This window comes from Mauremys reevesii, linkage group 1 (genome assembly GCF_016161935.1).
Source record: "Mauremys reevesii isolate NIE-2019 linkage group 1, ASM1616193v1, whole genome shotgun sequence".
NCBI lineage: Eukaryota > Metazoa > Chordata > Testudines > Geoemydidae > Mauremys > Mauremys reevesii.
The window spans coordinates 233564100-233590031 of NC_052623.1; the positions used below are offsets into that span (position 1 = coordinate 233564100).

The following is a 25932-nucleotide window of genomic DNA, read 5'->3' on the forward strand; positions in this document are numbered from 1 at the left end:
GGGTTGTAAGAACCACCACAAACTTCAGCACCTTCTGTTCCAAGTGCAAGGTGCATTTCTTTGATACCTTTCCTTCACTATTAAATACATTGCATACAGCAGACAAAAGTTAAAAATCTACACACAATTTTCTGCCTGAGGAGAAAGAAAGAAAGAAGGAAGGAAAAGACCCACATGACAGATGCTGGTTATGTTATTTAGTGCAGTAGTTCTCAATCTTTCAGACTACTGTGCCCCTTTCAGGAGTCTGATTGGTCTTGCATACCCCCAAGTTTCACCTCATTTAAAATCCACTTGCTTACAAAATCAGGCATAAAAATATAAAAGTGTCACAGCACGCTATTACTGAAAAATTGCTTACTTTCTCATTTTTACCATATCATTATAAAAATCAATTGGAATATAAATATTGTACTTATATTTCAGTGTATAGGATATAGAGCACTTTAAACAAGTCATTGTCTGTATGAAATTTTAGTTTGTACTGACTTCGCTAGCGCTTTTTATGTAGCCTGTTGTAAAACCAGGCAAACATCTAGATGAGTTGATGTATCCCCGGGAAGACCTCTGTGTACCCCTAAGGGTACACATACCCCAGGTTGAGAACCACTGATTTAGTGCATTACTGGACCAGGGTCAGATGGATATGATATAAGAACATGAACAGAAAAGGGAACAAGCACCATCTTCCTTTCCTTTGCAGTCAATCTTTTAACATCCTCCCCTCCCTAAAAGCAAACAGAAGTTGAGATCTTTTACAATCTTGCTTTGATTGTGTCTTCCTGCAATTCATTCTATGTTCACTAATCTTTTCTTGAAGTAGTTTTGTCAAGTTCCTCAATTTATTCTTAAATTGCTGATCTTAGGCTTAGTAGAAAGCTTATAAATTTCACTTTGTTGCCTGCATATCAGAGCAAAGGGCCCATAGCCACAGCAGATAAAAGCATTCTATGCACATATATATATTGCTCGTGATCCAAATCACAAGTGGCATGTAAAATGTTTTATCTACTGGCCACGTCCCTTTGGGTATGTCAAGCCCCTGCTTGAGCCAGGGCTCAAGCCTAACAACCCTTGCACCTACACTGCAATTGCACTAACCCAGGGTCCCAGGACCCTGCAAGACTGGAGGATCCAAGCTTGAGTTAAGCCAGTAACCAGGGTCTGAGCACTATTGCCTCACAGTGTAGACACAGCCCTGCTTGACTCAGGTCCCAAGAATCAGCCAGAAGTATCCCATAATTTCATGGGACAATTTCCTTAGTCCTCTCTATCCCAACAATCTGCAATTCACTCTATTGAAAATGGAAGCCACCACTCCCTCTTTGCAAATGGCAACAGATCACGTCAGCATTAACCCATTCTCTTCGGATCACTGATCTGTAAGCACACTATCAGATAGCCTCCTGGGTTTGCAATGGAGAGCAAACTGATGAAGACTTTTGCAAAATGAGCTGCTTCCCGGTAATATTAAGAGGAGGGCGGGAAGCAATGCTTTCCCCGCCGTGCACCATGGTCCGAAGGCTAGAGTGGCCACATTTTGGGGTGGGGAGGGGCAGCATTAGGGACTCTGGATATAGTTAGTTTGACTCGGGTCTGCACACTACTGTGTGGAAGCCAGAGCCTTAGGGTTAAAATATAATGTAGATGCTCAAGACCCCCTAGCATGGGTCACCTGACTAAAGCCCCACTAACCATGGGCTTACATTGCAGTGTAGACATACCCAAAATGTCTAACAACTGTTGTGCTCATGAATTGTGAAATATTTTTATATGTAAGATCACATGCTAGTTAAAGATGCCTACAGAACTTACCTCAATATTTCAAGGTAAAATATGAGAAACTAATAGAATTTTGGGTGAAATCTTAGATACACTGTAGTCAGTGGAAAAACTTTTATTGACTTCAGTGGGGGCCATTTGCTTTAAAAGTCTTTATTTAGGTCATTAAAACAGAAACTTTGGGGAATGAGTTTGGGGTTGTTGGGGGTTTTTTTTGTTTTAATTGTGTATCACTAATCTCAGCTATAAATACTGAGGGGAATTTTTGGATGATTAACACCCAGGGTGGATTTCTGAAATATGGAACTGTTGTTACATTTTCTGCCTGTTGCTTCCAAAGTGGGATGAATGGAGATTCTATCTTGAAGCAGTAGCTTCCTATTATTTGTGAAAGTCTACAAATTTCATTAAGAAATAGATCTGACAAAAGTATGCTACATAAAGAGGAATCACTAGTATTTAGTGGAAGGAGGAAAAAACCCCACAGTCAGCCACATCAAAGGAACTGTTAAGGAAATTTACCTTCCAGTTGTTTTCAGTTTGCTTCATAAATGTCAACCCATTCTTCAGGTCTGCTTTCATTTCATTTATGTGTGCTATGGTATGGACAGACCATGCATCTGACTGGTTTATAGCTAAGGCCTGGTAGTGGGAAAAGAGAAAATAGCATGATGAATACCGGGAAGATTACAAATAACTGTACATACTATTGCACGTATGGAAACTGAAGATTTTTTTCTCATACATGATGGGTATTAAGTATCTCTCTGCTTATAACTTCAATCATATCCTGGGAGACTGGTTTCAACAGAAAGAAGAAAAAAATCTTTGCTGGATGAGTTCACTTGCTAGCATCTATTGAACAGATAACAGTTGCAAAGTAGTTTCAGAAAGAAGGCCTGAACCAAGACCACCAAATTACACTTAATTTTACAAACTTTTCTTATCCTTCAGGCTCAGAAGAGTCATATGGCATGGGCAAAGCCATGATTTATGCCCATCCCATAGCCTCCATATGGGAAGCATATGAGTTGATCACTTGTTGTAAAAGAAAATAATAATACGGTTCCTTGCAGTTAACCACTTTTCCTGTAACAAGAACATGCTCTGCTAAGTTCTGAATATCAGACAGCTGCATCTTTACTATTCCAACAATTCTCCATTCATCTGGAAATCCCCCCCACATTGCCCGCAAATTTCATTTGCTGTCAATTTAATGTAAAATAAGAGATTTAAGTTCTATTACTTTCAGCAATCTGGCTCATATAAGCAATTTGGCAAAAACATATGAAGATGCCAATAGATTCCATTTGTGCTATAATTCATGTAACTTTCCTATTTTACTGGAACCCTTGGTCATGTGGATATGTTGCCAGCTTTTCATTACCACTGCAAATGAGATCAGACTTATAAAGAATGAATTACATATGCCTAATTTACCAAGGCATTATGCAGAGTGCTCATTAGATTAACCTATCGCACGTCTGATATTTTACTAGGGAGCTATTACCATTCCCAAGATTTGATGGCAAATCAACACAAGTTTCAAATACATTTCTCAATGACAAGTTTCCATTTTATTCTCTCAGGCTTGCATAGCAAGATTCTGTCTGTCCTTCACTCTCATCCTTCCCTCTCCCCTCCGATCATGAATTTAAAAAGCCAGCAAAAACTAAGGAAAGGGGGAAAATCTCCTATTTGAGGTCTCAAAGGCCCATAACCTACATGAGGATGTGGCACATGAACGGTTATGAATTTCAGAACAGTTGCTTACTTTTGTTTAATTTATTTAAAATTGTCATTTATCTTCTCTCTCAAATGAACATCTGAATACTAAATAAGATTAAAAACTTAAAAACCTTTTGGCACCAATAGTGTCCTGTTTACCTCATTGGCAAGCTTTTCAGCACGATCAAAATAATTAGTTTCCATCAGTCCAAAGGAGTATATGCCTTTCACATAGCTAAACAAAAGGAAAACCCCATTTAGAATTAGGAGGATAAAGCTAGTATTGCAAAGCACATTAAAAAATTTCAATATAAAATAATTCTTCCACTGCACGTATTAATACAGAGTAGTGGAAAAAGGAGAAAATACATAGAATCTGATTTTTTTCCCTACAAAAAGTTAGCGCTATCGAGGAAATGCTCAACTTTCTTTTTCCCCACATACGTAGAGTGGGAAGATATATGTATTCATGTTTTGTGCTAACTACAAAAAAAAAATCACATAAAACTTTGTGAGATGCAGAGTATTTTAAAGAAATCAAGTACAGTATGTTTACAATATTCGGTGCATGTATTTCCAAAGTATAATGCTGTGGATATTGTATCATTTTCCCAATTTAATATATTTTGAAGTGAAAAGACTTTACAGAGAGGAAAAAAGGGTACTTTATGTCTGGGTAATGTAGCAGTTTTCTTTCCCACTGTTCTACTGAAGTTCTGCAAAGTATAATAAAATAGATACCAGTGCTTATTCCCAGACAAAAAGGAATCATTAAGATGCATTTTATTAATTACTTACACTCATGATATCAGAATACTGTAGTTAGTCAGAGCAAAAGCTTGAAATTGTTTGTGAAAAACAAACATTGGCCATCTCAAAAAGTCAGAATTCACTGTTCTTCAGAGAACCCTTACTCTGCCTACCATGCTGTGTGTTATCCACATGACATTGTTGGGTTCCCATGCTAGATACATCAAGTACTGTCAAAGTTTTGTCAGCTCTTTGTCCACTTTCTGGAGTGTACTCACTGCAACTAAATGCAGTGGGTCTTTGTGCAGGAAGAAGGGGACAGGGCTCCTTTAAGGTCCCTACTGTATTTGGGTTATGAGGAAGGGGAAACAGGAACAGACTTACCCGACTGGAGGAAACAGAGGAACAGTAACTGGCCAGATTTGGAGGAGTGGGGTGCACAAACCCACCAGAAAAGGAGAAGGTATTAATACCCTGTGCATTCCAGAAGGATCTCTCTCTCTCCTCAGTCACTGACCAGCAGCACTCACCCTCCCATCTACGGGATCATAGTAGGACCAGATTTTTTATGATTTGCTGTGAACATTGCACTTGTTGCTTTTTCTCTTTTGGGGCTGGGAAGGAATTATACCCTCACTGCCAGATTGGCTGAGGCATGGTGGGTTTTTTTCTCCTTCCTCGCAGCAGGTCAAAGACTCGGTGGGACAGGTAAGGAGTCAAATGTCAAATTTAGTAGGTAGCAGATGTGGCAGGAGTCCAGTGCAGCTACTCGTTACAGAAGGGATACCTGATGAACCGGAGTTGGAAGTGGACCTAAGGGAAGGCATAGCTCAGGAAGCTGGGTAAGGGGTACTTGGGGCTCCTAAGGTCTGCAATAGAAGGGAGACAACACCCCCTTTTTTCCAACTCCACTTAACCCTCATATGAGGGGAAGGTAGTAGAGGCTCAGAAACAGACTGGGAAAGGAGAAGGTTGACAGCTACCCTCCCAAATAGGCAGAAACAATTAACAATGGCCTGAACAATTTATTGCCATGTATTCCCAGATATGTAAAGCGAATAAAGTTGTGGCCTAATTAAACCACACCTATAGCACCTTGTCTTTCTTGCTGCATTGCCGAGGTAACAAAGTAAGTTTGTTTTGGAGGAAGAGATACAATATGCTGGTCACAAGGTTGTATTCATACAGCTTATAGTGTCAGGGCAAGAGCTGGTTGCATATGGATGCTTTGTACATCTACCTCCATATGTTAACCTGTGTATCCACTTATAAATGTATCTCTGCACTCAGCGCTAAATTTCTTTTATAATTCAAAGTTAAAATCCTTTCATGAGTTTTTTGCCTTTCAAGAGTTTGAATTTTTTGTTTAAAAAAACCTAAAACCTGTTCTAATGCATGTCTGATAAGTAACTGATATGTCAACATATTTAGATTATCTTGCATTAATTCCAGAAGACCAAACTGGATCATCCTGCAGCTTTTCATGAAGCACTAGAAGTTTTAGATGGGTGCAGCACAGCAGCCCTCTTCCTGAGAGAGCTCGGTCAGCATGCACACTTAGTTATTAAGTTAGGCAGCAAGCAGGCTGAACTAGACTTCCTCATTGCACAAATCTTTTTAGGAAAATCCCAATTCTTATTTCAAAACAACAGTTTGGCAGTCCAAATTTAAACTGGGTCCCACAGCTGCATTTTCCTCTCCCAGTTCTGCTTCCTTCTTGTAAAGTGTTGCAACTTAGCTGTAAATTCTTTTGAGTAAAGACCATGGCCCAACAGAAGTCAATGGGAGTTTTGCCATTGACTTTATTAGGGCCAGGATTTCACTCCATGTCTTCATATATCATTTCTGAGTACTATAAATTAATCATCATCAGTGACCCATTCAGCCAAAATCTCAGTTAAAAACAACTGACCAGTGGGTCAATAGGAATGCAAAAAAAATAAAAGTTAATTCTTATACGCATATTTTTAAAGCCAAGGGTAGCTGTCCTCTGGCAGCGATTGCAGGAATAATCAGGAAAAGTTTGTAACAGCCTCACACATTGCTGACCAGAAGATCCTGAACTTATGCAAACCAGAGGTGGCGATCCACAGACACCTGAAGATCAACTCTTGCATACCTACTAAGAGGAATATCAGGTGTCCAGTAAGGATAAACACGGGCAACAGAGTCTCGCATCTGTGTTTGACATCCCATGTAAAAGTAAGTGGCCTGGGCAAATTTGAGTGCTAGTATGTCAGTTGGATGGTCCCGTAGAATTTGATCCCACACATCACAAGCTTTGGGAAAACGCCTAGAGAGAAGAAAAAATATTAATCATTGACAGAGCCAGCAAGACCTAACTGTCTCAGTCTAATATTTCTAAACTTTTACTACTCCAGCAAGTGTAAGTGAAAAACTAACAGGAAGTGACAATATCCTAGCTTGCAGGAATTTTTCTCAATTTATAATATACACAATTGTTACACTGTCTTCACAGAGTACTTTCTACACAATCATGTATATGGCATTCTTTGTTACTAGTAATGCACTGTAACAGAAGAGAAAATGAATTTCCTTTTGGCGCTGATCTTGCATGTTGAGCCACATGGGAAGATCCTCACACCTGCAGAGAGACTCACGGAAGTTCTGCACAGGTGCAGGGGTCCCACCATGCAAACTGAACTTGCAGGGTCAGAGCTTTAGTGATTTCATTCCTAACCTTTGTTATCAAATATTAACATAAAAGTATTTTCATATTGACAGAAAGCAAATAACCAAAACTAATAGCGTGCAATATTTTTGACAGGGTATGCAAACTCAATATATTTCTGTAAATGCTCAAATACCCAAAGTCCTAATTTTCTGGGAGTGCTTCCAACTATGTATCATCTCTCCTTTTTAGAGGAAACAGAGCTTGCGGTGCAGGGGGGGCTATAAAAAGAAAAGGAAAAGACTGCTGCAGCCCCAGCTCCATGGGATGCTATCCTCAAGTTTCAGCATAACCAAAGATTTACCCTCTTGAGTGGTTTTAGTTTTAAAAATAGTTTAGTCCATTATTGGAATAATGGTAGGTTTTAAAATACAGAATGCTTAAAACTAATTACGTTTAGTATGCTGGCACCATAACAATAATTTGTATTATGATATTGCTTGTTATTTAGCACAGTGATGCATACAGTCACTCAAGAGGACTGAAAGATGCCAAGACAACAATAAAAATGAAAACAAAATGGCAACATGCAACCACACTATACACATTTTGAATGATAAAACCCTTTCCACTTCTTTTTCCCTTAAAACCAACCGCTTACCCACTGGCAAACATGTCGAGTGCAGAAACATGTAGCTTCTCCCTCTCAGTCAGGGGCTGCGATTCTGAAAGTGCCACCATCTTTTTCATCGCACTGTCCAGCTTTTTGTCTAACCTCACTGAAGTTCCAGTTCCAATCAGAACCAAGCCATTAGCAATCACGTGTCCCATCGCTGAAGAAAGCAGCATGGATAAACATTAGATACTAAGAATTACAAGTAATTTAACAGGTGCAGAAGCTCTAGGCTAAACTATAGAGAGAAGTTTAAATGAGAGCCAGAGGCAGTAGATGGCAGTAGTGCTAGAGGGCCTCATCCTCCCTGATTGAACTAACCTTGTTATCTCTAGCCTGCTTCTTGCTTGCTTATATATACCTGCCCCTGGAAATTTCCACTACATGCATCTGACGAAGTGGGCATTCACCCACGAAAGCTCATGCTCGAAAACGTCTGTTAGTCTATAAGGTGCCACAAGACTCTTTGCTGCTTTTAGAGACTGGTTAGGATCCCAATGGAAAACCCAGGCAACTTAAGGTACATCTACATGGCAATGTAAGCCCAGACTCAGGCTTGAGCCCAACCCCCCTTCCATCTGCACACAAATCTCTCAGACTCAGGTTTGCACTTAGGATCCTAGGAGCCTGCAGGGGTGAAGGCCCTGCCCCAAGTCAAGCCAAGACTCAAGGTTTAAACTCTTGCTTTGTGATGTAAATGCAGCCTCTCAACTCGCGTCCTGAGAGTCCATCAAAAGGATCCCACAATCCTCTTGGCCAACTTCCTTTGTCTCTTCTATCCCAAGAATCTCCAATCAACTGGAGGGAAATGGAAGTAACCCCTTTAAGTTTAGTGCAGCAGCTTGGTGTCAACCTTTAATACTTCCACTGTCTTCTGAACACCACGCTGCAAAGCATCAGAGAGCCTTCTGTATTTGCTGACCAGGAGAAGCCTTTTGCAAAGCATGATGCTTCATGGTCACAGGAGCGCAGCCAGATTCTAGTAAATCCCTGGTGCGAGGCCAGCAAAACAGTGGATTTTAGTAAGAGTACAAGGAATGACCATACATACCAGCAAATAGAGAATAAGCTGGCAGTGCTGCAAATTTACCAAACCAGTGACCAGTGCAGGGAGCAGATTAAGCGGCTCAAGATTGAGTACAGGAAAACCAGGGATCACACCTTAGGCAACATGCCTGTTTTATGAGGAGTTTGACCAGGTGCTGGGCACTGTGCTGAGCACAGAGCCAGCAGTGGTGCATGATGAAGTGGTCAACTTGGATGGCACCCGGCTGACCCCAGAATCCAGCATGGTGACTGATGGGAGCCAGCAGCAAGCACTGAATGAGGCCAGCAAAGTGACACTGTTGCTGAAACTGTTTCCAGAGGAGGCTTTTGGGCAGAGCACCAGCAGTACATCCTGGGGCCATATTCGGATGACCTGTTTGATGCACCTCTGAGGAACAGTCCACTGTGGAGCCTGCAGGAGCCACAGAAGGGACAGAAGCCTGCACTGAGCTATGTGAGACAATAACCCTCTGTGTCTTGTCCTGTTCCAGGCCCCTTGACCTCCATTGACTGCAGTACCTCCACAGCTTGCCCACAGTGCGGCAGAAGCCTGGGCCAACGTACCTTCACGGACCATTCCAAGTCGAAGCATTTCTGTGACAAACTTATGGTTGAAGTTCTAAACACGGACAACAAGCAGGTCCAGTATCAAAGACAGGGGGACTTATGGCTAGAGGAAAAGTATAGTGAGCGGCAAGAGGAAAGGCTCAGGCTTGTTGCATATCTTGAGGACAGGATTTCAGCATGAGACCAAGCACTTGCTTCAGTTCCTGGAATAGGAACAGCAGCTAAGGGAGGAGGACAGAGCTCAGCAGAAAGAGCTGTCTGAACAGCTTATATCGCTAACGGCTGCAAGAGTATTGGGTCCTGCTGCATTACCTGCACCATGGCATGAGTCCCATGCATGGTACCCTGTGATGCAGTCCAAAAAGAGCTTGAAAAACTTCATGGCTGGGTGGCCCATGCAAACTTGCTCCCTGCAGCTCTCCATATTTTCCCACGCAGCACTCTCCACCCCCAGCACAAAGGGCACAGCAAATAGGGAAAAGATGGGCGGCGGGGGTGGGGGGGGCTAACAGATACGCAGTGGTAGGGAGTTTCAGTCTCATACATGGTTTCCCTTTTTGTACTTGTTCATGCCCTTTTTTATTTTTATTTTTTCTGTAAGGTTCTGTTACTGGAGTTTGGGTGTGGTAATGGCAACTGGCCTGCCTGGTAATGGGCGAATACTGTATTTTTCTAATACATGCTTATAAATAAAGCTTTTTATTTAATCAATATAGTTTATTGCTATCATTGCATCACATACTATGTGTATTTAATATAATAAAAGTAAGCACATGATCAGGGACAATTAGGAACTAGCAGGCAAACACTATTACATCAATTTGAGGTTCACCACTTTCCCCACCATTCATTTTTTCCCTGTCAAGTGGTTACTTTCTTTCATTAATCCTATCATTCTCATCAGCCAGCAGAAGGAGATTGCATAGCAAGCATTGTCTCCTCCAGTCCCTAAGCATATCACCATCCTCAATAAGACTGAGATCCAAATCCAAGCATGTACCACCAAGTTACTATTCATTTTAGGAATTACATTTCATAGTTCATTTGAAGTATATTTTTTTCCAGCCCATTTCTCATGTTTGCCTTTTAAAAGAGATAGCCCTTTTTCTTCCCTTTAAGACAATCTTGTAGAACATAAATAAAAACAAACAGTATATTTTCAGGACCCAACCCTTATGCTTCTGCATGTGATACTCCTGGGGGAATTCTGCACCATATTCATACCTTCCAGATTTCTTGGCTCCCACGCAGAAAAATGGGGGAGCCAAGAAATCTGTCGGGAAACACACTCCCCTTCCATGGCAGCCCAGGTGCATCTGCTGTGGAGAGACATTAAGCAGGTGGGGCTGGGCACATGCCTGCATGGGAAGGAGTGAGAGAGACTCACTCTGTCCCTCTCTTCTTTGTTGCTGCATCCTGAGCTTGGAGCCCTAGGGCTGTGTGAAGCAGGCTCTGTCCCTGAGGCAGAGCAGAAAGGTAACAACTAAGCAGGCAGGGTGCTAATATTCCCATTGTTAGTTAATTGTTCCCATTCTTAGTCATTAAGGCTCCTTCATCTTGCCAGAGTAGTGTAAAGGAGCCTTATTGTAAATGACAGTAACGGAATCATGAACTAGGAAGAGCTGTGTGCTTTCTTGTTTTTCTCCTGTGCCAGAGAGGCACAATGAGGTTAGATTCCAAATCAGGATCTATTTTATTTATCCATTAACAAAAATGCAAGATAATGACTGGCAAAACTGTATGACTTTCATGTGTCTGAGCCGTTTAAAGCGACATTCTACTTTACAGAACACCAAACATCAAATTAAAAGTAATGTAATTGAAATGAAAATCCAGGATTATAACTGGAATGCAGGGTACTGGTTACCAAGTATTTGTAACTTAACTTTCATGTGTTTAGGAAATGCTGAACAGTTATTGTGATTTTTTTTCTGTATGGTAGTTTAAATAAATTACCAAAATAAGTGAAACTGGCATGATTATACTGCATTATTTTAATAAATAAAATATGTAGAATTTTGCATTTTTTGGCACAGAATTCCACCAGGAGTAATATGAAATAAGTTAACCATATAAAATTACTGTACTGTATGTTCAGCCTCAGTGATAACCATTAAAAAGGTATACTTACTAAAAGTTGGATCTGCTGCTAGTAACTTGGAGAGAGATCCTTCAATGCCTCCTAGACTCTTATCATTGGTCCATGTGACATACTATAATAAAGAGTGAAACTGACTAGAAATTAGGACAAATTAAGTTTGTTTTCATTGTCTCAATTGAGTGAACTCAAAAGTAGCGAGATAAATGGGAACAGTGAGACTAAATTTTTTCAGATATAATTATCTAACGTCATCAATAAATGAGGGAATCTGTTTCTTAAAAATACATTGTTTAACCGGACTCTCTCCACTTAATTAATAAAAAGGATAAACAATTCAAAAATTAACTGCCACAAACACTATTTTTATGTTTGTCAGTTCCTTCAATGCAAGTTTTATCAAAACTCTTCCATACCTGAGTCAGTGTAGCATCAAACATTTTGCAGGCCTCATTACTAGTGGTGGATAGGACAAGTCCAGTATCCTGCCAAGCCTATATAAAAACAAGATGTGAGTATGCAGTGTTGTCATAGCTGTGTTGGTCCCAGGATATTAGCACCTTTTCCAGACTGAAGAAGAGCTTTGTGTAGTTCAAAAGCTTGTCTCTCTCGCCAACAGAAGATGGTACAATAAAACATATCACCTCACCCACCTTATCTCTCTAAACAAGATGTGAGACTGTTTACTGAATACACTGATTTTCCAGATGTCATGTAAGCTGAGGTATAAGAATTGAAAGAAGGTTATCGGCAATTTCGTTTCATCTACTTAAAAAAGTTTACAAGACAACTTGAGAAGCTATGTGAGGCTTTCATTCACCTAAAATTATATTTGAGGAATCCTCTTAATGGGGATAGAAAGGACGGAATGGTAGTGGTGGAAGAAAGACAAAACAAATTGCACAATAATATGGAGGATCCAGATATGCTATGGGTCTTGTAATTTTAGGATTAGTCTCTCTTTAACCTTCAAATTGTATACTAGTCCCATCTCTTCAGATAGACCCCTTTCAAAATGGTTATGTGGCAAAATAAAATCCTTGCTTTGCTTCATATAAAGGTAATAAAGGTAATATCAAACTAATACCACCAGTGACACTGGGGGCCCAAATTATCTGCTGGCGTAAATCCTCGGAAATCATCTGTGTTATGCCAGCAAAATATTTGACCTAAGGATTAATTTATAGGACTAGTATGGACATTTGATAAGGCTAAAATATAACACATACACACTGAATTATGCTGTGTACAATTTTACACACAGATTATATAACAGCCTCAGTCTATAAACTCCATGGCAAACATCTCATTGTGATAACAGAGGTTTCAGATCCATCAGGGTGATTTATAAGCAGGAAGATTAAAATAAGACCTTTTATTAGCTGGATGAGGTGATGTATGTTTTACACAATAGGGTGGTTGGCTGTGGTGAACTGGTCATGAATGTCCTCAGGGGTATTCCTAAAACAATTCCAATAGTCAAATGAGAAATCTAACGATAACTCCTAATTTGCCATCAGATTGCCCATGATACCTTAATTCTGCTCCCTTGTGCAGTCTTTAATTACATAATATTTCTTTTCCACAGGATGGATGCACAAAGAGGTGGAATGAAGGTTGGATGGGAAACCTTAAATCTTATTTCCTAACTTTCAAGTGCTTGATTTTGCCACCTAAACGACATTTTTAAACTTTATATCAAAAAAGCTCTCTAAATACACAGGCCACTTCCCACTCTCCCTTTCTATACTGGTATCACTATTAAGACTACAAGGTTCTATGGGCAGAGACTCACGTTAACACATATTATCCATTGCATAATGCTAGGCACACTTAAGAGCTACACAAATAACTACAGTCAAACTCGGTTTTTCTTCCATTACATAGAATTTACAGAAAATACAGATGGAGCCATTTAATAGATTCTCCTGCTAATGGAAGAATATTCCTTATATATTTTGCAGTTTTTTACCTAGCTTCATTTTACAGTCTAAAATATTTGCTGATTCTAACCATGAACTCAAGTGTGGAAATTTGAAGCAATTGGCAGAGACATCTATTTTAATTAACAATGTCAAGGTTTCCTCAGTGTGATTGGATTAAAGATCACATGCAAGTAATTTAAGTAAATTGAGTGTTCAAAGTACAGGTCTAAAAAGACTATTCTGGAATCCAAATTTACAACTTTTGTTTAGTATTTGTACTGTGTACAGAAATATGTCAAAAAACACTAGCAACAAAGAAAGGAAAAGAGGTAGGTATGCTGTATAAATCTGCATACATATTGATAGTAAGACTTTGCCTGCACTAGCCTTGTTTCTGAAAAATATTCCAGTGCTTCTGATGCTAACTCCGCATAGAGTGACGAGACAGCAAATCTAAAAAATGGGGACTGGGGGTGGGGGGTAATAGGAGCTTATATAAGAAAAAGACCCAAAAATCAAGACTGTCCCTATAAAATCGGGACATCTGGTCACCCTAACTTCACAGGTGGTACCAAGCATTGGAATACTGGAGTCGAAAAGGTACCCTTGGCAGACAGCATTATATCTATCCTGTTATGTAGATCTCTTTGGGCTTTGTCTGCACTAGTGCTCCCACCATTGTTAACACTGGGGGCTGGTCTACACTATGGGGGGGGGATCGATCTAAGATACACAACTTCAGCTACATGAATAGTGTAGCTGAAGTCGAAGTATCTCAGGGCTTGGCTACACTTACAAATTTTCAGCGCTGCAGCAGGGTGTGAAAACACACCCTCTCCAGCGCTGCAAATTGTGGCGCTGCAAAGCGCCAGTGTGGTCAAAGCCCCAGCACTGGGAGTGCGGCTCCCAGCGCTGTCCGTTATTCCCCACAGGGAGGTGGAGTACGGACAGCGCTGGGAGAGCTTTCTCCCAGCGCTGGTGCTTTGACTACACTTAGCGCTTCAAAGCGCTGCCGCGGCAGCGCTTTGAAGCGCTAAGTGTAGCCACAGCCTTAGATCGATTTACATCTCATCCTCACGGCACAGGATCGACGTATGCGGCTTCCTGTCAACTCCACTACCGCCGTTCACGCTGGTGGAGTTCCGGAGTAGACGGGAGCACTTTTGGGGATCGATATATCATGTCTAGATGAGACGCGCTATATTGATCCCCGAGAAATTGATCGCTACCCGCCGATACAGCGGGTAGTCTAGATGTACACCCTGGGAGAGCTGTTCCTGTGTTAGCAATGGCAGGAAGCTTTTTAGAAAGCAGGATGGTGTGGACAGTGCTTATGGGGAGAAGCAGAGATTAGTAGAACTGCTATAAGTTGTACTGCCAGCTATAAACTTTGTATGGAGCAATAGCAGAAATAGGGAAAGGGGGTCTGAGCCTCCTCTCCCTTCCCAGCTTTCCACTATATGCTGAAAAGTTCAGCATATTTCACTCTCCCCCATTTCCCATTATAGATATTGTGCTTGATCATTCACATTTCCCCCCACCCCCAACCTAGCTGGACAGGACACGAATAAAATTTTTCGCCCAAATGTCTCAAAACATTTCACACACACAGGTAGCAATAGAGCATCCCTGTGATTCTTTGCACTGTTGTAGCCATGTTGGCCCCAGAATATTAGCCAGACAAGGTGGCTGAGGTAATATCTTTTATTGGACCAACTTCTACTGGTGAAACATACAAGCTTTTGAGCTACAGAGAGCTGAAGAAGAGCTCTATGTAGCTCAGGGGTGGGCAAATTTTTTGGCCTGAGGACCACATCTGGGAATAGAAATTGTACGGCGGGCCATGAATGCTCACAAAATTGGGGTTGGGGTGTGGGAGGGGGTGAGGGCTCTGGTTGGGGGTGCGAGCTCTGGGATAGGGCTGGGGATGAGGAGTTTGGGGTGCAAGAGGGTGCTCTGGGCTAGGACCAAGGGGTTCAGAGGGTGGGAGGGGGATCAGGGCTGGGGTAGGGGGTTGAGGCATTGGAAGAGGCTCAGGGGTGCAGGCTCTGAGCGGCGCTTACCTCAAGCGGCTCCCAGAAGCAGCGGCATGTCCCTTCTCTGGCTCCTACACGGAAGCACGGCCAGGCGACTCTGCACGCTGCCCCATCTACAGGCACCATCCCCGCAATTCCCATTGGAGCACCAGATGGAGCCATTGGAGCACACAGGAGCCAGAGTGGGGCCATGCCACAGTTTGTGGGGCCTGCGTGGAGCAGCCCCCGGCCCTGCACCCGAGCTGGAGCACCAGAGTGGGGCAAGCCCCAGGCCCTGCTCCCCAGCGGGAGCTCGCTGGCGGGCTGTAGTTTGTCCACCCCTGATGTAGCTGGACGCCACCAGAAGTCAGTCCACTGAAAGATATGACTTCACCCCCTGGTGTGTCTAGCAGCCCTGTGAGACACATGTACTGTACGTTACCCCCGCCCCCTTTAAGCCGGGGAGCCTGAGGCAGGGAGAGGTGAAGTGCTTGCAGAAGGCAGGCTGGGACCCAGGAGCCTGACTCTTAGGGGAAAGTCGCCACCACAAAACCCCTGTGTCTGCGCAGAGCAAACGCCCGCTCGGATTCATGGTCTGTAAGATCAGGCGGGACAATCGCCGCTCGGGAGGCTCGAGGTTTACTGGGCACTGCCCGCGCCTGGAACCGGACTGAGCCGCCGCCGCCGCCGCCGCTCCCGGTCCCGTCCAGCCCCATGTTACTGCGGGTGCGGCCGGGGGCAGGTTGTTGTGGGGAGGGGGGCCACGAACCTGCCCCTGGGAGGAGAGACCCCCCTCCCCCCCAGCCCACCGCAGCGTTCCCCCCCCCCCCTCACCTTGCAGTCTCTCAGCGGCACCATGTTCCCGGCCCCTTCTCTGCCCTCGGGCTGCGGGACTGGGCCGGGCCCGCCCCCCGCAGGGAGACACCTCCCCGGGCGAGGCGGGGCCGGGCATGGGCGGCTCGGGCTCTGCTGAGCGGGCAGCGGCCCCAGGGGCCGGGGCGCATCGCCGCCAGCCGGCTGCGGGAGAGCCCGGCCCGGCCCTGAGCCCCAGATCGGGGAAGGGAGGAATTTGGGCGCCGCATGAAACGCGGGGGGGGGGGGCGCAACGGGGGATTCCGGGCTGCGCAGCGGCTGCTCGGTGGCAGTTGGAGCCGTTGGGAGGTGTCCGTTCCCGGGCCAGGGCTCTCCCCTTGGCCCCGCCACCACCATGCCGCCGCCGCTGCTGCTCCCCAGCCTCCTGCTGTCGCTCCTGGGCTGCTGCGGCCCCCCGGCGGGCCGGGCTGCTGCGGCCCCCCCGCGCTTCCAGCTCCCGCCACTGCTGGTCACCTGCTCGGACCCGCACGGGCGAGTCTATCGGCGCCAGGACAACGAGGTCTGGGCCTCGTGCCTGTGGGATGGGCCCATCGAGCTGCGTTATACGCGGGCCCCGGGAGCAGTGTCACGAGCCCAGGAGGGGGAGACACAACTGCCACCCCCACCGCGCTGCCGCTGGTACCGGGACTCGACCTGGGTGCAGGACACGTCTCGCTGGTCAGGCAGGGCAGTGCTGGGGCCAGGCCTGGCTGGGGCGGGCCCTGCTCCACCCTGGGCCTCAAGCCACATCACGGTGCAGTGTGCGTCGGCCTCGTGTGCCGTGCCCACGTGTCTGCACCGCAACCTGAGCATCGAGGTGTCCGGGCAGGATGTGCGGCTCTTCCTGCTTTGGCCACCGGAACCCCCCATCCTCGAGTGGCAGCCCGTGCAGCTGGGCTGGTGTGCGCGCCTCAAGAGCTCACGCTGGCGCTACCGCTTCAGCAGCCGCGGGGGCAGCCCTGCTGCACTCCTCATTCCTAGCAACCAGCACCACAAGCTGCTCCCACCCGCTGCCTACCCAAGAGCTGAATTGCACCAGGTCTGTGCCTCCTACTACAGCTACCGCCTGACCGTGCACTATACCCGCCGTGGTCTCTACATTGCCTCAATCAGCATGGAGCAGGGGCCTCGGATCAGCCTCAGCCTCACCCTCAGGGTGGAGCCAGCTCTGCTGCATGTCCTCAGTGCCCACTCTAAGCTGTTTAGCCTTCCTTACCAGCCCCTCAGCCTCTCCTGGAGCCTACAGCCCCTTGGCCCCAGGACATTGGCATATAGGCTGCTGGACATGCAGGGGACGGAGGGCTGGTCAGCCTCCTATAATCCTTATGCTTTGCGCAGCAACTTCTGTGCTGACTCCATGCCCCGGCAGTCTAATGAAATGGCGCTGGCCAGCATCTACTTCCATGTTGATGGAGAGTGGTTTGGGGATCTAGCAGGGGAGCTGAGTTTCTCCAATGCTACACTGGGCCTGACAGTGAACAGTGAAACTCCCACCTACCTCACCCTTAATGCCCAGAAGACCAAGACTGGCACTTATATTTTTAGCCGCAACCATGGACTTTATTACACCATCCAAGCAAACAATGCCAGTGCCCCTGATGATGGCTTCAACACCCATTATATATTCTTCCAGCAGCAGAGCCTTTCCTTCTTACTCACTATTGAGTTTGTGAAGTTGCAGTGGTACAAGTTCAACATGCACTTGTATCTGAACCGGAAAGGAGCCCTGTTCAGGTCTCTAGTGAACAGAGATATAGAAGTCCACATTTTCAACAGTGGTCCTTCTTTTTTGCGGAGTTTGATCTACATTGTGTGGTTTATTCCTGTGCAACATCCAATGCTGCAGTGTGAGTGGACCTTCAACCTGCAGTTGTTTGGGTCAAGAAAAGAGTACCTCATCCAGAACAATACTTATACTTATGATGATCATGTCAGAAATGCAGCCCACTTTGTCCGTCGCTCTGTTTTACCTTTTAATCCTGCCCTATACACAGGGTTTGTGGCAAAAGTGAATTGTACCAGAAGTGGACTTACACCTGCTGTTTTAAAAGTCACAGTCAACACTTATGCTTCAAAGGTCATGGAGTCACTGGTGTCTTGTCAGAAAAAACCTTGTTTCATAGAGCGTTTGAGAATCCAGAAGCCTGATCTTGTTTACCCCATCATACGTACTAAAAAAGGGTTACAACTTATCCTGTATGCCAAGTTGCAAGTAAACTGCACAGATCTTGTACGTACTGAAGCAATCTGGAAAATCTATGGTGTTCAGAATGTCATGACTATTCCAGACTGGACAAAACCTTTAAATCCACCCCTCATCTGGAGAAGACAGATGCTCATTTTACAAATTCCCAGCTTTAGTTTAGATTATGGCTTGTATCTGTTTAATTTCTCTGTTAAAATAACTGCATCTGAGGGTGTTTTGGAAGGCTCAGATACAGTTTTTGTTCAGATTGAGAAGAGTGACCTGGTGGCAGTCATTGCTGGAGGCACCTTCCGGACAGTGGGTTTTTCTGATCATTGGACTCTGGATGGATCTACTTCCTCTGATCCTGATTCATTGGACCGATTAGAGGGGCTCACATTTATGTGGTACTGTACAAAACGTGTATCAGATTATGCAAACATGACAGTGAGTACAAATGGGACCTGTCATCCAAACCAGGTAGATTTGAAATGGATAAAGTTTTCTGATCCTACTCAGTCTGTTTTGCCAGAAACCCTTCAAGGAAATACTGTGTACCATTTTCGTTTGGTCATTCAAAAGGATAGCAGAAAGAGTTATGCTGACCAAACCATAAGCGTGCGGCCTGGATCTCCACCTGTTCTGAATGTTACATGCATTGAAAATTGTGGTAAAATTGTAATTCCAACAGATAGATTTACATTGTCTGGAAAATGCCTAAACTGTAGAATGACCAGTCGACCAGTCTATCACTGGTCACTTTTTTCAGGAAGTTTCACTGAAGTAAAATTTGATTGGGCTTCCAAAACTTCAACAGGGAAGTCTAGTGCATACCTGTCTATACATGCTTTGACTTTTATGAATATTGCAGACCGGTCATACACTCTTCTCCTAAAAATAACCACTTGGGGTGGTAGGTCATCAACCTACAGGTACTCATTTTATGTAAATTCTGCACCTAGGATTGGAAAGTGTACTGTCAATCCAACCAGGGGTGTTGCATTTCTGACAAAATTCATTGTTCAGTGTAGTGGATTTTCGGATAAAAATTTACCTCTTACGTATAAAGTAATAGCAGCCTCAGATTTATTGAAAAGCAGTAGAATAACTTCTTTAGAGGAGAATACATTGGGGACAATAGTGTATTTTGGCTATCAGCCTAAAACTCCTCCATCTTTTCTCCCCATTGGTGTACCGTCTAAGAAGTATACTTTGACGATCTATGTTCAAGTGTATGATTCCCTTGGGGCATTTTCCCAAGTAACTTTACACACAACAGTGCAGGATCCAGCCAAAAGTAGACCGCCAGATATTATGCTCAATGAACTGCTTGCTTTAACCAGTGGATCAAGTGCACCAATGACATCTTTGCTTCAAATTGGAGATTATTTAAATGTAGGCTATTTGGTTTATATGGTTGCCTCAATTTTAAATGATATTAAAACTGCACCAACTATCCAGGTGTCTAAGGCTGAATTTAGGGAAAGCCTTCTTAATCAGTCTTTGAGTATTCCTACTGCCAACGTAATGGAAGTAAATCAAGTAGTTGCTTGTATTTCTGAATTAACACAGGAAGTCACTGAAGTAAATAGAGCATCACAACAGCTTGCCATTCAAAAACTGAAAGAAGTGAGTGAAGCACTAAAAAGATTCAGGGATAAAAGCCTTGGGTCTGAACAAACAGAGCTTCTGAGCACTGGTATACTAACAGGCCTGTCCAATGTCCTGAAAGCTTCTCTTTTAGACCTCAGCAATGTGAATGTGCATGCAGTTAAACAAACCTTCTCTGTCATGGAGACTTTAGCAGAAATAGTCTTACAAGGCAAAGTCCCTGGAGAAAATGAAACTGTAATGGAGGCCAAAAGCTGGAACATTAATTTAAATAAAGATGAAAAGTGGGATGTCACAAATACTTTCTCCGCCAAAAAAGACTGCAAGAATTGCTTTTATCCAACACTGAAGCAGGGGGATCATTCGGAATTGCCAATAGATGCTGTGATTTCCACTGTATTTTATGAGTTTGAAGAGAACCCCTTCCCTTGGTTGGCATATAGGTCAGATATTGTTACAACAGTCACTGGGTTCAAAATGACAGGAACCAAGGTGAATGGTGACATAATAGGGATCATGCCTGCAGTAGCAGAAGTGATTATTGCTAGAAAAGACAAGAAGTCTGCAGCTTTTAAATTGACAATAGGGCCTGATAAAACCCTCCCAAAAACAACTGGAGGATTTAGTTTTGAAGTGAACAGAAACTCCAAGGATATATTTATCCAGATTTTGACTAAATTAAAAGTTTCTTTCAGGTTATTTATATACTTAGGTGTTAATGTCACCCACACCTCTCCTATAGCTTCTTTTTTTGCTTCTCACAATGAGCCTGCAGTTGCAAGTGGGAATAAGTCAAATAACATAGATTGTGCGATTAAGGCTCCTTATGTTATCTGTCTCCCACAGTCACTCCTGAGGGCCACAGCCCCAGGCAGTGGGACAGATAAATGGAACATTTCCATTATCTTGCAATCACAATCTATTGTAAGGTCCAGAAACAACAGGTTGGTGAGCATCTCCCTTTTTAATGCTGTCTGCTTAAACCTAGATGGAGTGCAGAGTCAGTGGAAAGAAGGTACATGCGTTCTTGGCCCTCTTACCAGCTGGCAAAGGGTACATTGCATCTGCAAGGTGAAGCAGCGCACCAAGGGAACAGCAAGCCGCACCATACCCAGTTCCTCCAAATTCGATATCAAGTTCTTGGCCTCTAAAGTATTTGTGGTCCCCAACCCAGTGGATCTGGAAAAATCCCTTTTAGCAAAAATACACAAAAACATGGTGACCCTCTTAACAGTGCTTTTCATTTTTTTAGTCTATTTTCTCCTAGCTCTCTGGGCCCTGAGAAAAGACCAGACTGATAAAGTTAGCAGGGACAAAGTTATAGTCCTGCAAGACAATGACCCCTTTGATAAAGTGTGCTACTTGGTCACTTTATACACAGGCAGTCGCTTGGGAGCTGGAACCACAGCAGATGTTTTTCTCCAACTCATAGGCCAAAATGGCACCAGTGACGTGCATCACTTACGGCACCTGAATTATCCATCATTCATTCGAGGAGGCATTGATACTTTTCTGCTAACTACCAAGAATGATTTAGGAGACATTTATTCCCTTAGGGTCTGGCATAATAACGGAGGTTCTTCTCCTGACTGGTTCTTAAGTAGAGTAAAAGTTGAAAATATGTATACTAAAGAGTTCTGGCTGTTTATTTGCAGGAAATGGCTTGCTCTTGATAAGGACGATCGCATACTAGAAAGGACATTTGTTGTTACACACCCAAGAGTACCTTTGGCCAAAATGGACTATTTTTTAATAAATATTGCCAATGACCTCGTAGATAGTCACATATGGTTATCTGTTTTTGCTCAGGTTGTCACTGGCTCTTTCAACAGACTCCAAAGATTATCTTGCTGTTTAGCAGTACTATTGTGTACCCTGCTTATTAACATTATGTTCTTTAATGCCGACAAAAATAAAGAAGTTGTTTCAATACACTTACGATATTTGATATCAATAATAATAGGAATTGAAAGTGCTTTGGTTACCATCCCTGTGCAAATGATTATAACTGCCTTGTTTAAGTATTCACAGAAGGAGCCTTCTCCACATGGTACAGCTCAGAATCACCCAAAGGAAAGTTCACCCTTCATGTCTGGAAACCTTAGGAACTGGAAGGAACGCCTGCAAAAATGGTACCTTACAGAAGCTTCTACACAATCTGTGAGTAGCAATTCTCTAGAGAACTGTTCCAATGCTAATGATTCGTATAGTTTGCAGTATTTTGATAAAAAAAGAAAGCAAAGAACACGAAAAATGTGGAGTAATTGCACAATCTCTGAGGGTGCTGCAAATGCAATTGCAGCAGAGGAGGAAAATGCAGCTGATACTTCAACTGCAGAGGCTAAAGCACAACAGACCCAACCACCAAACTCCAATTTCAGTAATAATTATGCAGAAGAAAAGGATGCCAGCATTCAGAAAGAAAGAAAACCACTAAACATCCCCTTCATGCTCTTTCGCAAAAGGCCACAGATAACTTTTTGTTGGTGGTGTGTCTATGTCTCTTGGATATTGGTCATAGCTGTAGCGGGGGTGTCATCATTTTTCATCGTATTATATGGTCTGTCCTATGGCTACAAAACATCATTAGAGTGGCTTTTAGCATCAACAACCTCATTTTTTGAGAGTGTGCTTCTTCTTCAAACCCTAAAAATCATTCTTTTCTCAGCCCTGGGTACAATTTATCCAAAGTACTGTGAAAACATCCCATGGTCAACCAGGGATAATTTCCTTGAGATTAGGTTGGATGAAGTTACTATGGATGCAGATGAGATGAGAGAGATGCACTATGGAATTATCAGACTCAGAGGCACTAAGCAGTATCAGCCCTTAGAAGAGGATGAAATCACAATCATGAGGAAAAGAGAGAAAATTAAAAGTAAAGTTTTCATCTTCCTAAAAGACATTGTCAGTCACTTTGTCTTTTTAACCCTAGTATTAAATATTGCCTACTCCACAGAAAACACCAATAGCTTTTACTACAATCAAGTTATTCATAAACAATTCTCTCTCAAGCTCTCCAACGTGGATAAACTAGAACACATTTACTTGTGGGTGAATAATGTCTTTTTGCCTTTGATCCACAATAACCACCAACCAACTTTTCTTTCTGATAGCTGGTCCAAAATCCTAGGTTTGCCAAGGATGAGACAAGTAAGGGCGAAAAGTACTGAGAAAAAATGTTTCCATCCTCACAGCTTTGTAAATAAATTTGTGATCAGTAAAAGCCATTGTCTTCATAAATATGGCAGTGACCCTGAAGAGAGAGGAGACTATGTTGGGTCCTGGACAAAGGGTGCCAACAGATCTGTTACTAGTGACACCGACAACTATGTAGGGTTTACGTACCAGTCAAACAGAAATCAGTGGGTGTATTACTCATATGGAGAATTATACACATATGGACCAGGGGGATACACTTTTTACTTCTTCCCTGCAGAACAGCGGCCTAATTCAACAAAAAGGCTGAATGTTTTACAAAATAGCAATTGGCTTGATGAAGAGACATGGGCTGTGATTATTGAACTAACTACATTTAACCCAGATGTACATTTATTTTGCAGCATCTCAGTCATATTTGAAGTTTCTCATTTGGGGCTCATAAACACAAGCTTGTCAGTACATTCTTTCACGCTCCCAATTTTCCAGCAGCAAAGCAGAACACAAATGTTTGTGTTTATAACTGTTCTTGCTTTTCTCCTCATTTATATCATGGATGAAATTCACATCATACGCCAAGAAAGGACAAAGTATATTAAAAATGTTTCCAACTTAATCAATTTTGGTCTAAAGTCGGTGTTTTTCTTTTTTGTTTTCCTGCAAGTCATCAAATTTAAGATGGGGGCTGATATAGTAAAGTTTTACTTACTTAATCCAAATGATTTCATTCCTTTCCATACAGTTTCTCATGTAGATCAGACCTTGAGGATAATTATGGGCTTTTTGGCATTTCTCATAGTTTTGAAAACTCTCAGGTATTCCAGATTCTTTTATGATGTGCGTCTGGCACAGAGATCCATCTTGGCAGCTCTTCCTGGAATCTGTTCTATGGCACTTGTGGTGGCAGTGTACTTTTTTGTATACATGGCTTTTGGCTACCTAGTGTTTGGCCAACATGAATGGAATTATAATAATATGATTCATTCAGCTCAGACTGTCTTCTCCTATTGTGTTTCAGCTTTTAAGGACACTGCTTTTACATCCAACCGGTTGCTGGGTGGTCTTTTCCTAGCCTCCTTTATGCTGGTGATGATCTGTGTCTTGATCAATTTATTTCAAGCTGTGATTATGTCTGCCTATGAGGATATGAAACAACCTGTATATGAAGAACCATCTGATGAAGCAGAGGTGATTACTTTTCTAGTTCATAAGATCAGAAGGATATGGTATTTTATCACCTGTAGGACACCATCAGCAAGTGATCCAGATCTTTTAAATAGTGTACTGTATGGGCAAGCTCAGAGGTATAGCCACCGACACTTAGGGCTAAAGACCAAAAAAATAAACGGCAAGAAAATGGTTTATCTTGTCATATGAGTAATGCAGGGTTTTATGTGCAATAAGAATGATTTTTAAAAAACAGTATAATAACAATAATAATTTATCCTCTAATATTTCCCAAATCAGTGCTCGTAAATATTCTGAGTTAACTTGTGACATTAGGGAATTCTCAACATACAGCCACTCACTATTGGTCCTCCTCAGATTTACCTCAGAATCCTTTGAGACAGTTTCCATAGTATTTTAAATTAGGCATCAGTTCCTATAACATTTCATAGGCAGCAAGTCAGGACTCAGTTCAATAGTTGCCTGGGACAACAAGCCAGCTGCAAATGGCTGAGCAAATCCACTATAATGGAAGACTAGAAATGGACAGGGAGCAGGTTCATGGCATGTATACCCCTGCTTAGATACTGCTGGCAAGGCTTCTTCATGAATCATAATCTAAAGGATGAGAAATGTTACATTGAAAGAAAAGATAGGACAATTTATAATAATTTGCTTTGGCAAGCAAAAAAACTGTTTCAAAACTACATTTCCCTAATAAAGACAATTTAAATACAATACTGTAAGGTTCTTAAAAGAATCAGCAAATACCTTTGACCTATACAATTTGTTGTGTATTCAGACTGTGCATTTAGTGGAATTCTGGTATATTTTGCTACTTTGTTTGCGTGTTGGTCAATATGTTAAGTTTTACTAAGTAATGAATGTCAGATAAATGGGTACAGGCAAGAAGAAAGGACTTGTTTTATCACATCAAGCATTATTAAATGCATAGACCTTTGTTAGAAAAAAATGTATTTTCTATCCCTGTAACTCGTTTGCTGTACAAAACTGATGTACAACAGATCCCCTCTCCCTCAATTCTAATTGTATGTGTTTTCATTGTATGTTCATCTTTTGCATGGAAACATTCTCCTTAGTTGAGTCCCTGTTTATCTAATAAATTCCAGGTTCCCCCTTCTGTTCAGAAAAGTGGGGTTTTACTATACTAAGCTTCTGACATTATTGTATATTTGCGGAGTATTTTTGATGTGAGTCAATCACACAGTATTGTGGGAACACATTTTATACAAGTTTGTGTTTTAAATGTGTATCTTATCATAAACATTCAGGAATAAACCAATCTTTAAACACCTCCTTAGAACACGTGGCTATTTCTTACCAATATAATGGCCACACATACCAAATTCTGTCAGTAATTGGCATTGAATACTGTTTCAAATGTCATCCTTTGAACGGATAGTTTGATAGATCTTCTGGATGCATCTACAGCAAATGCACATATATGGAACTCAATCTAGTGGCATGACTACAGCATTCTCTCTTTTCTCCTCAGGGGTATGGGTTCTGGGTTCACCTATCAGGACGCCTGGTACCTCCACAGAAGGAAACGCCTTCTAGTGCAGAGAACATAGAAGGCCTGCCCCTTGTAAAATATTCATCACCCAATCTCATACACAGGAGTGTTAGAGCACCAAAAAAACCCTATCAATTCCCAGAGTGATAAAACAGTAACGGGCTTTATTAGGTATTGGAAATTCAGGATAGGGGACAATGGAAA

The 25932-nt window shown here is 42.8% G+C and overlaps 2 protein-coding genes across 5 annotated transcripts in view; one reads left to right on the top strand and one right to left on the bottom strand.

The window, feature by feature from the left end:
* Window positions 1–16641, bottom strand: part of LOC120406175 (tetratricopeptide repeat protein 38-like) — a 36925-nt gene extending 20284 nt beyond the window's left edge. The window contains exons 1-7 of one of the 4 annotated variants that reach the window (XM_039540609.1): window positions 16544–16641; window positions 11694–11771; window positions 11311–11392; window positions 7554–7725; window positions 6380–6553; window positions 3670–3745; window positions 2305–2424 (exon numbers count right to left, since the gene is read on the bottom strand). In XM_039540609.1, coding sequence (XP_039396543.1) covers window positions 2305–2424; window positions 3670–3745; window positions 6380–6553; window positions 7554–7725; window positions 11311–11392; window positions 11694–11717 — 648 coding nt within the window. In that variant the 5' untranslated portion in view covers window positions 11718–11771; window positions 16544–16641. Of the gene's footprint in view, window positions 1–2304; window positions 2425–3669; window positions 3746–6379; window positions 6554–7553; window positions 7726–11310; window positions 11393–11693; window positions 11772–12649; window positions 13850–16051; window positions 16343–16543 lie in introns of those variants that run through there. The other 3 variants (XM_039540584.1, XM_039540600.1, XM_039540592.1) reach the window with 3 other exon arrangements.
* On the top strand, window positions 16348–25504 carry PKDREJ (polycystin family receptor for egg jelly). Its single transcript, XM_039540578.1, has one exon. It carries the CDS (start codon window positions 16425–16427, stop codon window positions 24399–24401), a length of 7977 nt encoding a protein of 2658 aa, XP_039396512.1. The 5' UTR covers window positions 16348–16424; the 3' UTR covers window positions 24402–25504.
* Window positions 25505–25932: the final 428 nt, after the last annotated feature.